At 42.2% G+C, this 14707-nt stretch overlaps 1 protein-coding gene across 1 annotated transcript in view; it reads right to left on the reverse strand.

Moving 5' to 3' along the window:
- The window catches only part of dchs2 (dachsous cadherin-related 2), a gene marked incomplete at its 5' end in the record, with an annotated part of 95322 nt that overhangs the window by 22705 nt on the left and 57910 nt on the right, over positions 1-14707 (reverse strand). The window contains 9 exons of the mRNA XM_084069732.1: positions 3651-3764; positions 7008-7143; positions 8290-8370; positions 8401-8703; positions 9521-9602; positions 10401-10598; positions 11061-11259; positions 12250-12459; positions 13252-13386. Coding sequence (XP_083925858.1) covers positions 3651-3764; positions 7008-7143; positions 8290-8370; positions 8401-8703; positions 9521-9602; positions 10401-10598; positions 11061-11259; positions 12250-12459; positions 13252-13386 — 1458 coding nt within the window. The remainder of the gene's footprint in view (positions 1-3650; positions 3765-7007; positions 7144-8289; positions 8371-8400; positions 8704-9520; positions 9603-10400; positions 10599-11060; positions 11260-12249; positions 12460-13251; positions 13387-14707) is intronic.

Raw genomic sequence — 14707 nt, forward strand, 5'->3', positions numbered from 1 at the left:
CTCAAGTACGCATTTTAACCCATTTAGACCTGAGGCCGATTCTAAAAACACCTTCTAAAACCTAACCTAAGATTTCTGAAAATGTTCAAATTCTTACAAAAAAAAATTATACAACATGATGTTGCTATATGTATACCAACAACTGATGAGACACAGAGGTGGCTCCCGGATTCAAAGGTATAACAACGTGGCAGCAGGTCTAAATGGGTTAATACAGGAGTTTTACTTGTATCAGAGCATTTCTACGTTGTGGTGTTAATCCATTAACATTAGCATCTGAGTCATTTTAAGACTTGGTGCCGCGCTATGAGCTTGTATATCTGCTATTTTTGAATAGCCAAAGAAATCTAAAATGACACAGATGAGTTCCCGGATTGAATGGTTTAATTGCTACTCTTAGTCGAGTAACAAGTCTGAGTACTTCTTCCTTCCTCCGCTGTTCCCAGCTTTCGGTGCGGCGCTGCTCTGTGGACTCGGCCCGTCGAACATGTCCGTATCGTTAGCCTTTACGCTACACTGTGGCCATATGAAAATGCTCAAAGGAAAGCGAAGAGGACCATGACTCTAATGAAAGCAAGCTGGCAGAACGCTTATTGATTCCAGCCAAAGACGGAGTCCAAATTAAAGCCTGTTTTTCAGATGAATTGAGGGGGTCACATACTGTGCACAGTATGCTTTAGGACAGTGGTTCCCAATGTGGGGTCCCGGGACTCCCCAGGGGTCCTTGAGGAGGGTTCCAGGGGGTCCGCAGCTAAATGACCGGTGACTCTGAGACAAGGTTATTATAGTTAAAGGTAGGGTAAGTGATTTTCTTTGGTTAAAATAAGTGTTAAATAACTCTATATTCTGATAGTACTCATTGCTATAGAGTGTTCAGTAAAAGGAGTCTCCTTGTCTCTCAAGCTCTTTATTAAACAGAAAATGCATTTTCGTTTCAGTTTCAGTTTCATTTCCAATTTTATCCAATCAGGATACAGATTAAACAAGTGAAATTGGAAGTGATGACACTAAGAAATGAGCAGGCAAAATTGGAACTGGAACACTATAAAAATGAAGCTTAAAGATGGGCACTTTCTCCTGATTGGCTGAGATTTTGACACCTACCGGAAAATGTAATTTCTGTTTATTAAAGAGCTGGAGAGACGGGGAGACTCCTGTTACTGAACAAACACTCTATAGCAATGATTACTATCAGAATATAGTGCTTTAACCTTTTAACAAAATACTTTTTGTTTTAACCAAAAAATATCACTTACCCTAACAATAACGAAAACTAAAATAAAAAAATAAAAAACGATAACTAACTGAAACTATATTGTCTGTTTACAAGACTAAACTAAAACAAACTGAAATTATAGACACAATACCCTTAGTTTCCGTTCGTGGATGGTTGGTGGTTCATCTGTAACTGAATACGTTTTTATTACACAATACTTACCTTTTCAATCCTGCACCTGACAAATAACCCAAAGTGTGAAAAAACTAAAACTAACACTAAAACTAATAAAAACTAACTAAAACTATTAGCATTTTCTAAAATAAAAACTAGCAAATCTGCTCTAAAAACGAATTAAAACTAACTGAATTAGAAAACAAAAAAATCTAAATGAACAAAACTAAAATGAAAAATCCAAAACTATTATAACCTTGCTCTGAGAGTGTACAAATGACTCTCAGAGTTATGGGGGTCTGTGGCCTATGATGCATAGGAAACAGGGGGTCTGTGACATGAAAAAAGTTTGATAATCACTGCTTTAAGAAGTACCTACATTACATAATGAATTGTACAGGCGAGTCTGAGGAAGGTAAAATATCATAAGATCCTAAAATGATCGAGGTCGTCCATTTCACAAGCTTTTTTCCTTGGAGCCCCCCTTCTTACAGTATATCTGACAAACCTGAGACCCCCCCCCCACACACACACACACGTACGTGCATACGCACACACAGACACTATATCGTTGCCAAAACCTCTTAGCTCTTATCGCTATATTTTCACTTTTTGTGTTTTTTCGTAAATGTGTCACACAATAGCATCAAAAGTAGCAGATCCACAACCTCGAGACGCGGCGCGTTTCAAGCTTGTAGATCTGCTACTTTGGCTATTTCTTTTATTTGAATCCTGAAAAGTAACGGTTTTGGACATATGAGGTTTCTACCCGACAAAAACGTGAAAAAGCCCACATATATGTTTGGGTTTTTTACTTCTTGAAAACATCAACATTTTTCAAACACTTTCAAGATATTTCTAAAATGTTCAAAAATAGCAGATGTACAAGCTTGCAGCGCGGTACGAAGTGACGTGCTGTGAGCTTGTATATCTGCTATTTTTGAATAGCCAACGTATACATGGATAAAGTGTAAATTATGGTGGTTTTTCAATTATTGTGACGCTGTATTAACGTATTTTGCTGTAAACCCCCTGAACCCCCCCCCCCCCCCCCCCCCCCCCCCAAGGACCCCTGGGGGTCCCCGGACCACCAAATTGAGAACCAATGCCGTAAGGTTCCATTTGTACACTCTCAAGAGTTACAGACCCGTAAAATGTCCATTGGGACCCCCTGGTGGTCCCCGGAACCCGACGTTGAGAACCCGAGTGGTCTAATCTCTCCAACCGCCAATGAAGAAATAAAGTTGGCGTTTGGTGAGGAGGGGGGGCTGGAGGATTTGGAAAGCCGGGGTTATTAGTTTGGCCGGAGTTGTGGAAAGTATGGGATGGATGGATGGGTGAACGGGTGGTGGTCCGGGCTCTGGGGGCTTCCTGGCAAAAGCTGAGAACGCAGGCTTGGATCTGCTGGCCTGGCTGCACACCATTAATAGAAGAATGCTGCTCGCTTATTAGGCCAACTAATAGAACTCTACAGACAGGAAGAGATTTCCTTAACCTGTTTTTAGACCTGACCGGTTTTTAGAATGAAAAATCGTGAAAATGTGTGCAAATCTTTGAATATATATTTTTAAACATTTTCACTAAAATCTTTGCTTCTGGGGGTCCCTATTACAATTTCTTTTTTTTGAGGGGGGTCCGTGGCCAAATACATATCATTTTGGGATGTCCTTGACATGAAAAAGTTTTAGAACCATGGATATAAAATATGTTGTTCCAGTGACCACCAGAAGCAAAGATTTGAGTAAAAATGCACACATTTTCACGAAAAATAGCAGATATTATAATAATAATAATAATAATAATGATGATGATGATGTTGCTATATTATATAGCAAAATCTAAAATGACGCTGTCCCGGATTGAAATTCTGATTCTTCTTCTGTGTCATTTTAGATTTTGGTTTGACAGGTCACAAGACAAGAAGACACAAAGCCCATTGATTTCGATGGAGTCGACATTAGTCCTCTAGACCAGTTGTTCCAAATTCTTTTCTGGATAGGGGCCCACTAAAAAAATCAAAAGTGTTCACGGTCTGACCACTTAGGCGTCCCACCCATCCCACCCGCAACACAGGCCCACCCATCTGACCACTTAACACGGCAGCCGAACGGCCTGATGCAACAAACTGGGGGTCATTGAAATGGAAAAAAAAGGTTGAAAAGCACTGATGTAGGAGTATATTGGCCCAAGAGAGCAGAGCAGAGAAAACCCCAAACCATTGCATTAGTGTTCATTTGAACCCTTTGAAAAGGTCTCTCACCTGTGAGTGGGTTGATGGCGAAGAGAGCGTTCTCGTTGCCACCGAAGATGCTGTATGTCACCGTCTGTCCCCCGGGGGTCTGGTCCGAAGCTGACACTTTAGTGATCAATGTGCCTTCACGGAATAAAGAACAATACCAAAAATATTTATACTCTATATAAAAGCATTTTCAAAAGTAATCAAGTATGAATTGGGAAACAGTTTACAGTTACTCCTTAACCTGTGAATTAATTCATAGTATTATACCGTAAAGTCATTGTAAAAAAAAAAAGAAGCTTAACATTGTGTAGTTTTATCCTAATAACACATTTTACTTTACATTTTTGCAAACCTCAAAGTGCTACAGGGTTTAAAAAGATGGGAGAAATTTGCCACTGCATTGCCCAAATTTCCTGTCAGCGCCACTGAAGAACTAATGAATAATTCAAAATATATAAAAAAACAATAGGAATTATAGGAATGATGTTGAGAACCAGTGACAAAAATTAATGCTGCACAGTATTTGACTCTAAAGGTCCTTACACACCGGGCGACACCGGCGAAAATAGCGAATATACGCAAAATTCGGACTCGTTCCGAATAATTAAAAGACGCTTTTTCGCTTCGCTTTTTCGCTTTTTCGCTCCATGTACGGAGCCATTGACTTTATAAGGTTTTTAAAAAAAAACGCATTATTCGCACGAAAAAATCGCCCCGGTGTGTAACAACCTTTAGGGAGAAATGTGTGCAGATAAGAACTTCTGCTCAAATCGGTGTTGCTGCCCATGCATGGCATCAGTTTGTGTTGTGTGTGACATCAGACCAGATCTCTCTGGTCAGCCTATTATACAGTGTTGTAGCTATTTTAGAGAGTGTGGCAAAGGGATCTGAGAGCAAGACAGAGAGAGGCACATAGACAGTGACAGAGCAAATAAAAGAAGAGAGAGAAGAGAGAGAAGAGAGAGAGAGATAGAGATAGAAAGAGAGAGAGAGAGAGAGAGAAATGTTGTGTTGGTCGGTGCCCCTGAAAAGAGAACGGCTGCATCTGAAAAGCACCAGCGGGATGTATTGTGCTGTTGGGCCAGTAGGGGGAGAGGTGTACTACTTTGGACCGTTCCTTGGAACGATAAGCGGTCAGATTGATGTGGGCGTCTTCCACACAGTGTCTTTACACTGGAGGAAATTGCCCCCAGTGGAAACTGGAAGACGGGGAGGTCTCCCCCTTGATGTTCCCTCTATGCGCCAAGGCCACACAGCAGTGCTGATCGAAGATGCCAGCTACATCTGGGGGGGGATGGTGGATTCTAAAATGATAGACAACATTCTTTATGCATTTGATGTCGACACCCACAGATGGTTCAAGCCCAAGATTGCCGGGACAGTTCCAACGTCAAGGTGTAACCACTCAGCTTGTGTCTTTGGGAGCGCCATGTATATCTATGGAGGAGGCAATGACCTGTTTGAAACCACTAATGACGTGTACAAGTTGGACACCGCCACAATGGTCTGGTCTTTAATTGACACCAGAGGCACTCTCCCAGCACCAGCTTCACAATGTCACTCTGCCACCAGCATCGGGACAAGGATGTTTGTATTTGGGGGCCAAGGGGACCAGCTGGGTAACAACAACAACATCAGGGTGTTTGACACAGAGACCAATTGCTGGCTGAGCACGGCTTCTGCTGGATATTGTCTTCCGGAAGGATGCATGGCTTATGCTGCCTTTGCCTACAATGAAGAGCTGTACATGTTTGGCTTTAATGATCTGTGGAAATTCAGTCCAAAGACCTTCTCCTGGAAGACGGTTGAGGCCACGGGGAAAGGCCCGAATTGGAGTTGTATGTGCTGCTGCATGGTAGGGGATCGCTTCATGCTCTTCGGATACGATACCTTACAGATCTTATACTTAAGTCCGAGTTTAAAGACGTTATGCAAGCTCGCGGTTATTCAGTACAGTCTGGAGCATTCGGGACTCCCACATAACATTAGGTGGGAACTGGCAGCTGGTACCACATACCGTAGGCTTTGATGCCTGACAGTTAAGAGAGCACATCTCACCGGTTCTTGTCTCTCTCCATTGGCTCCCAGTGAAGTGTACAGTGACATTTAAGAGTATTTCGTTCGGGGCTCTCCCCAGGCTGGCAGAGGGAGAGTAGCGCCCAGGATTTACAGCTTAGGCAATTGGCACTGGGTGAAAAAATGGGTTACAAAAATCATGGGATAAAAATGGAAAAAAAAGGGGGAAAAAGGTGAGGAAAACGGAAAATCGCTGGCAGTGGCTAATTTATTTATTTATTTACTCTGGCAGTGAATGAGTTAAGACCCACCTTTTCACTGTAGAGGCCTCCTAGGTTCACTTGATGGTTTGTGTTGTTTTGTGGGTTGTGTTCTATTCCCTGCTGTTGTGACTGACTGACAGTGTGACTGAGTTCTTGTTGTCCTAGTCTAGTCTCCTTTGTCTTGTCCTATGTTTTTTTCTCCTTTTCTCCGGACTGCGCCCCGGGCCAGTGTATTAACTGGGCTCGCAATACAAATATCGAACCTATGCCCTATGTCACAAACTCTTCAACCGTTCAACCCCCTACAACGACCAGCACCACCAGGTTCATGAACAGCTTCCAACCGGCTGCCGTCAGGCCGTATCTGTCAGGCTAGTCTCAGACCTTTGCTCTTCCTTGGACCTACTTGCGGATTATACCAGCAGTGTCAGTCTACTTTACAGTATGTGGATTATGCGGTCGACACATGCTGACATTTTGCACCTTAATCCCATGTGAAACGCACTGACTTTTTTTTGTTGTGTTTTCTAGCACCTTAACTAACACCCATAGTATATCATGCACAGTTAAGTATACCTCTGCTGCTATGCTCACGCACCTTTATATCTTATCTCAGGTACTACTATGTGTACATTTGTAATCTGTTTGTTTTCTTTGATTGATCTCCCCCCCTTCTTCTTCCCTTTCTTTTTTTCTACGGAAATAGCAATACAATGGAACTATGCACAAAAACGATTTCACCCACTTTTTTTACTTCCGTAAACCTGTGATGTGACAATAAAGCTGATTCTGATTCTGATTCTGATTCTATGACAGTGTGTCCCATTTGTGATTCCTGAGCCCGGCTGTGGATTTGCTGCGTGTCACTCCCCGACTCTCCCCGTTACCTGTCTGTCTCTCCACTGTCCTATCAATAATAAAAAATATATATTTTTGAGTGGTGCCAACCACTCCTATATCTGACTTTGTCTGTGTGTCCGTCCGTATGTATGTCCAATAAACAAACATTGATGACAACATCAATACGGGGCTCATCAAAGGCACCACTCTCTTCACACATGGTGTGATTTTTTTTTAAATATACTATTATGTATCATACCAGGCCTGCTGTTCTCGGTGACGGTGGCATTGTAGACATCACTGGTGAAGCGCAGTCCCTCCATCTCTCCCTTCAGATGGACCAGGACCAGGCAGGTGGAGGACAGAGCTGGACGTCCCAGGTCCATCACCACAACCTCAACAATCAACAGGCAAGAAGGGCTTTATGTGTCTGTCATGTGGAAACCATGTGGAAACCATGTCCACGAACCATGCCCAAAACCGTAACTTTTCAGGATATGGGGGGAAAAAAGAACCTGCGTTCCAATGGATCCAATGTGTGGATCATAAACGTGCAGATATAATATCTTAACCTACAGATGTGACATTTGAGAATTTCAAAGAGCCTGCCATTCGCAATTCATGGGCAAACTAGAAAAAGTGCTCCTCGGAGCACAGGTCTCCGCTAGGTCAGGTATGTTACTGTGGGCCAGCAATGTTGGGAATTCGCCATTCAGGCTGGAATGTGAAGAATCGGACGGATCGGACGAACAGGGTGCAAAACATACTCTCGCCATGCCTTTCGGCCTGGCGGAGACAATCAGTGGGAAACCCTTTTCCTGGAGAAAGTGACATTTGCTAGGTGTGAAATGGTGTCATTTCAAACAAAGGCTAATCGGGTGCGAATTGGGGGGAAAACTGTGACTTTTCAGCAAACTTTCAGGGAAATGTGAAGCCTTCGGCTGTCTCATCTGTGTAGCAGCAGTGTCAAAAAGTGCACAAGCAGAGGCATAAAATATCCAGTATCTTTCTAGCAGTGTCAAGTCAAAATGTGTACAGAAGGCACGCATCAGTGTTATTATAGTTAACTTAAACGAATGAAATGACCATATCATTTACATTACTGAAAAGAATATATAAAATTGGCTTTACAAAAAAAATGTGTTTACAAAACTGACTAAAGCTAACTAAAATCATAGAGAAAAGTTTTCTATTCTTTTTTCATACCTAAGAATAGTATTTAAACCTTATTGAAACAACTGAAATTGAAAACAAAAAGTCAAAACTAAATAAAAAAATTAAAACAAATGAAAAATGAAAAACTATAATAACTTTTCAGGATTCAAATGAAAAAATAGCAAATGTATCAGATCGACAAGCTCAAAACTCGCCACTTCGCACCACGTTTTGAGCTTGCAGATCTGCTACTTTTGATGCTTTTGTGTGACGCTGTAGTATGATCAAGTAGGGCGATAATTTACGAAAAAACACAAAAAGTTAAAATATAGAGATAAGAGGTTTCTGCCCGACAGCAACGATACACATAAGAAAAAAAGAGTCACCTGTAGTTTCTTTCCAGACAACGCGTCTTCTCTCAGGGCTCTCCTCAGCATCACCTCCCCTGTCTCGGCGTCCACGCCGAACACGGGAGGCATGCGTTAATCCGACAGACCTTTTCTCCGACTATGTGGCATCCGCGTGCGGTTAGGGTTAGGGTGAGGGTTTGGTTCGGGTTTAGTATTGGAAACGTCGGAGCGCTGCGCTGTCGGAGGAATGCGCTGTCGGACTAACATACTGCACCCGCCGAACACGGCGTCCTCCTCGGACAGGCTGAACCGCACCGTTCCGTTCTCGCCCCGGTCCGCGTCCACGGCCGTCACCGTGGTGATGACCCGGTCGGGCGGGGTCCCGGCGGAGACCCAGACGCTGACGGGGTTCTGTCCGCACGCCGGCGTGTTGTCGTTCACGTCTTCCACCTGCAGTGGTTGAACAGTAACCGAGTACATTTACTTGAGTATTGTACTTAAGTAAAACGTTTTAGTACAGTATATATGCTTTACTTGAGTATTTTATTTAAAAAATAAAATGTTGTGGTTTTGAAGCATATGACTTTCACTCCACTACTTTTCTAAGACAAATATTGTACTTTTGACTCTATATTACAAGGAAGGGACCACGGGACCCAAACTTACAAATACATTATGAATTAACCACTTAAAGCAGCACTATGTGCCTTTTTTTTAAATGAATAAAATGTAATTTTGTCCAATCTGTATGGTAGAGTACGTTAATACAATATAACTTAATTGGTGTGCTTGTATTTTGTCTCCCTGCTCTTCTATTGAGACATTTAGATCGTGTCAAAGGTCATGTCTCACCTAGACACAGGATCTGACACAAATTTTGCCCTGATGGTCAAGATTCAATTTATCCCCTGAGCAAGCAAGTCTATTAGCTCAATGGTAAAAAAAATCAGCACTTGTGCAGGAAACCGGGTTCAAATCAGGGGTAGAAGAGGAAAGATACACAGTGCAGCTTTAAGCCCTATGCCCTACGCTATGTGCGAACCTGGCCATTTTCACTCTTTTTGAAAATTTGATTTTAAAATGTTATTTCAATGTTGGAAATACTTTTGAAGACGTACGTGTTTTTAAAAACATTTACTCCAGTATTTCAACTCGCATACAAATTTGACTGATCAACTTTCACATAGTAGTTGAGTAATATTTGACCAGGAGTGTCTGTACTTTGACTCGAGTACCGGAGTTGAGTACAGTGTCCACCAGTGTTTACCTGTACGGTCAGCGAGGTGAAGGAGCTCCGCGGCCCCACCGTACATCCGTCTGTGGCCACCACCCTCAGCGTGTACTGAGACCTCAGGGATTCAAGCAAAAACAAATCTCACAATCACACATCTCAAGTCCCTATCTGTGGTTTGTGTGACACAGTGTGAAAGGAACCCCACCGCACTATTGCTCTGTTTGCTAAATAATTACAACAATATTTAGAATGATTATGTTTAGGTATTATCATTCTGGCAACACTTCGTCATAAGGAGCACATTCACACACGCAATTAACGCTTAATTAATGCTTAAAGGGATATTTCACTTTTTAAATGTGGTCATTTTATCATCTACTCAGGCTTTTGGGAGCACCCCGGACAGTTTTTATATTGCTTGATTCAGTAGTATTTAGATATTTGATGTTCATTTTATCAGACACGCCCTCTTCCTACAAACCCATTGTAACTTCAAACTCCATTTTAATCATGATAGATTCATCAAAAACACCCGTCCTTAGTTCTGGTGACTCATACGACTCTCCTAATACGTGAGGGGCCTGTGTTTTTTCAATTACTTTTTTCATGTATTTGTTCTTTTTAAATAAGTAGACTATAAAATTACCCATTTTTTAAAAGTGAAATATCCCTTTAACTCAAACATTAATTAATCATAGAATAATCATGATTTAATCATTGATTCGTGTTAATTAATGGCTAAGTCACTATGACTTAACCAACATTAATATATCATTAATTAAGGGCCACACGTGGTGTGTTTGTAGATCTGCTTTCTTCGGTGGCTTCTATGCCCAGGATGAGTGCTCATAGGTGTGCATGTTCTTGTATGGTTAAGAAAGGAGATACTGTGGCGAACTTTAAATTAATCCACCTGCTCTCCCTGTCCAGAGGTCGGGTGGTGCGGACGGCTCCTGACGAGGCGTCCACGGAGAAGACCCCCTGGTTGCCGTCCTCGGACAGGGAGTAGGTCACCTCCCCGTTGGGACCCTCGTCAGGGTCCAGGGCGCTGAGACGGATGACCTCCGTCCCAGCCGGAAGACCCTCGCTGACAGACACCCGGTAGCTCTGTCTGGAAGAAGGACATGGGTTATTATAGTTAACTAAAACTTAACCAAATGACTAAAACGGAAATAAATTATAAAGAAACTGAACTATAACTGAAACTGTATTGTGTTTACACAACTAACAAAAAAATCGAATCATATATAAATCATTGTCAATTAATTACATACATAAACGTATTATTTGATTGTATATGAAATCTGTCTTTTAATTGTTTAACTGTGCCAGTTTTAACTGACCTTTTTAACTCTCGCCTCGACAAATAACCCATATCATGATTAACTAAAACTAACACTAAAACCACTGAAACCTCAATTAAACTAAGCCTTTTCACATAATAAAAAAACTAAACTAAACTAGCAACCCTGCTTTTTAAATTAATTCAAACTAACTGAAATTGATGAACAAATACGGGACAATAATCTAATAAAATCAAAATTAATGATGAATTCAAAAGGATGATGATAACCTTGAGAAGGAGGGGGTGTTGTCGTTCAGGTCCAGGAGGCTCAGGTGTAGCTGGGTGGAGGAGGTGAGGGGGACGGGACCACCGTCCTCAGCCTGGATGCTGAGGGTGTAGCTGGAGCGCTCCTCTCGGTCCAGGAGCTGGGTGGTGCTGATGGTGCCGCTGTGAGCGTCCATGGTGAAGCGACCGCCGTAGTCTTCACCTGGAGATACAGTAGAGTAGAAGATCAGGGCAGTTTGGTTCGGTTTAGAGCTGGACCGATATATCAGACAGACCGATACAACGGCCATTATTGGGCTTTTTCAGCCGCAATTATGCAGCTGATGCATCACAACTTTCAACCAGTTTCCCTGGTTTGGCTTTGGACCTGTCATTATAGGCAAAAAGTTTAGAAGATGTATCTTTTTGGGGGGCTTTTATGCCTTTATTTGACAGGACAGTAGGCTGACAGGAATTGGGTAGAGAGATAGGGGTGTGACACACAGCAAAGGTCATCGGGATCGGGAGTCAAACCCGCATATGGTATGCGCCTGGACCGCTAGGCCAGCGGGTGCCGAAATTTATCATTTTTTTAACACATATCTTCTCTTCTGGGGGTCACTGGCACAAAACTTTTACAGGAGGAGGTCCACGGCCAAATATATTGTCGCTGTGGGGCAAAAAAATGCTAAAAAACAGCTACTTTCATTATTTTTTTTATATAAATCAATGCTATTGAACACCCTTTATGTCTGTGTGTGGGTTTTACAAATATTGAACCAATGAAAAGTATTAAGAAGCGCTTCTGACTAAACCTCCTAACTCCATTGGATCCTCAAAACTGTCGGTCAAACCACCTAACTCCAACTTTGGAGATTATTATTATTTTTTCCATCAATGATTTAGAATGGGAAAAAAAACCTGTCTCCACATTAATGGTCAAAAACCTCCTAACCCCACTTGAGCTGGATTTGCGTAAAGTGATGACAATATAAGGACACATGCAAGTATCTGACAATGTATAAAGTCACCATACTAACTTTGACGAGGCAGTAAGTATTGTGTTGTTCTGAAAACATTTTTATATTTTTTTTCCTGAAAAGTAAATATTTTGGACATAGCTGGTTTCTGCCAGACAGCAGAGATAAATCAATTTGGGGGTCCTTGACATGAAAAAGTTTGAGAGCCACTGGAGTATGGTATGGTATCTCACCCAGGATGGAGTATCGTATGGTGGCATTGTCTCCGTGGTCAGGATCAGAGGCCTGGACAGTGTGGATGGACCCAGGAGGAAGGTTCTCTGGCAGGCTGAGGTGGAAGGATCTCTGCACGAAGGCAGGAGGGTTGTCATTGTCATCCAGAACGCCACACACCACCGTGGCTGTACAGGACAGAGACCTCACACCACCGTCACGAGCCTGGACTACACACATACACACATGAGTGCAAACGCACGCGCACACACACAGAGGACAACCAACTGGATCACACCACTGGATAATGTTACGACCTGGAATATGTAATGAGTTTGACTAGAGAGAGAGAGAGAGTATATTTTATAGAGGGCTGCAGTCAAAACAGTCCCAGTGTTGCTTATGGAACGTTTTACATCATTAACATCAATATGGACTCAAACAGCATCTCTCTCTTCTATTGTGAATTGTTGCTGTTGGGCAGAAACCTCAATTTTTACGCTTTTGCACCCTTTACGTCTGTGGGCTGATTAAAAAAAATATTTAACCAATGAAAAGCATTAAAAAGCGCTTCTGACAAAACCATCTAACTCCATTGGATCCTCAAACTTTCTGCTAAACCAGCTAAGTCCACCAAAGGGGGGTGGAGTTAGCTGGTTTTGCTGACTCCAGGCTCCACCCCCTTTTGACCTCCAACCTCATTGTGAGCTTGGAGGTCCATTCAGCTGTTCTTATCAATGATGAACAAAACCTCCCAACTCCACTGTTTGTTTAGGTGGTTTCTGCCCAACAGCAGAGATATCCTGTTTCAATTGATACATCATCAGATGATGTGTGTGTTGGTTCTGATACATTCTTCGTGGATAAAAAGGAGCACTTCATCCATGTTTAAGCTTTATCTTAATATAATTGGTTCATCATAAGACGGCACTATTTCTGTCTATACTCGCTCCACGTCTGGTGGGCTGTGGGCTGTGTGTGTGTGACTGCGAGTGCGTTGCGAGTGTGTGTGTGTGTTCTACCTCTGAGAGTGAACAGTTGGGTCAGTTCTCTGTCCAGGTGTGAGACAGTGGTGATCAGGCCGGTGTGAGAGTCCATGGTGAACAGCTCGTACCCGGGACCAGGCAGCAGGCTGTACGTCACCTCACCGTTCTCTGCTGCACAGCGGAGGGACACGAGGACCATCATACTGTAGATTAGTGGTTCTGCACATTTTTTGGTTAAACCCATTAAGGCCTGAGGCCGATTCTAAAAAATGTCTTCTAAATCCTAACAGTTTTTTTTTAAAACACTTATGTTGCTATATCAGTGGTTCTCAAAACCTTTTCATGTCAAGGACCCCCAAAATGATATGTATTTTTGCCGCGGACCCTCATCTCAAAATACTGTGTTCCAGGGACCACCCCAGCAGCAAAGATTTGAGATACAAATGAATGTTCGCTTAAAAAATATATATACTAAATATATATTGTTTTTATATATATGTTTTTTGTTTTTTCAATAGCAGATATACAAGCTCATAGCGCGGCACTGAGTGCCGTGCTATGAGCTTGTATATCTGCTATTTTTGAATAGCCAAAGAAATAAAAAATAATGGGTCTTAATGGGTTAAAAAAAAGTTTATTGTTAAAAGGTTAAAGCTCTACAGTATATTGTTGTTGTTTGTTCAGTAACAGGGTTCTCCCTGTCTTCTTCCCGAATATAGAGCCATTACGTTGCTGTCAGGCTGAAACGTCAACCATCTCAATATTCTAACTTTTTGTGTTTTTTCGTAAATGAACGCCCTACTTCATCATACTGCAGCGTCACACAAAAGCATCAAAAGTAGCAGATCTGCAAGCTCGAAACGTGGCACGAAGTATAATATCACTTACAGTACCTTTTACCTGTCACACACACATACAATATAGCTTGTAGCAACACAGGCTGCACTAGCCTTCCTGCTTTCGTGTATAGAGGGGCGGGTTTAAAATCAGCGAGGAGAGAATGCGCCTGATCCCATTGGTTCACCGATCTGTCCGTCAGTCCCCGCCCCGTCAACACAACATTACGAGCGACGCCCACTGCACTCTGGTGCAACTACATTTCTGAGGTGCTACATCATGAACCATCCAGAGCTCTCAGGTGGACTGGGACCGCTCTGCTTTCTGTCCCCATGAATCACAACCAAACATGCAGAAGCAGTGTTCAGTTTTAATGCGCCACATACTGTACCTGGAACAAACTCCCAGAAAACTGCAGATCTGTAACAACTCTTTAGTTCTTTTAGATCACTCGCTAAATACCTCTCTGTTTGCTGCCGCCTTTTACTATTTTCTTTTAATCGTTTCTTCTGTACTGAAATGTTTGATTTCTTATTTTTAATCATATTCAAATGTCCTATTATAATGTTTTTCTTCTGCACTGTCCTACTGCTGCTGTGTGGCTTACAGCAAGGTGTTGGTGTTTCATATTGTGTGTAGAGCACTTAAAATTGCA

This window comes from Gymnoscopelus microlampas (genome assembly GCF_963454915.1).
Source record: "Gymnoscopelus microlampas genome assembly, chromosome: 2".
Taxonomy (NCBI): Eukaryota; Metazoa; Chordata; class Actinopteri; order Myctophiformes; family Myctophidae; genus Gymnoscopelus; species Gymnoscopelus microlampas.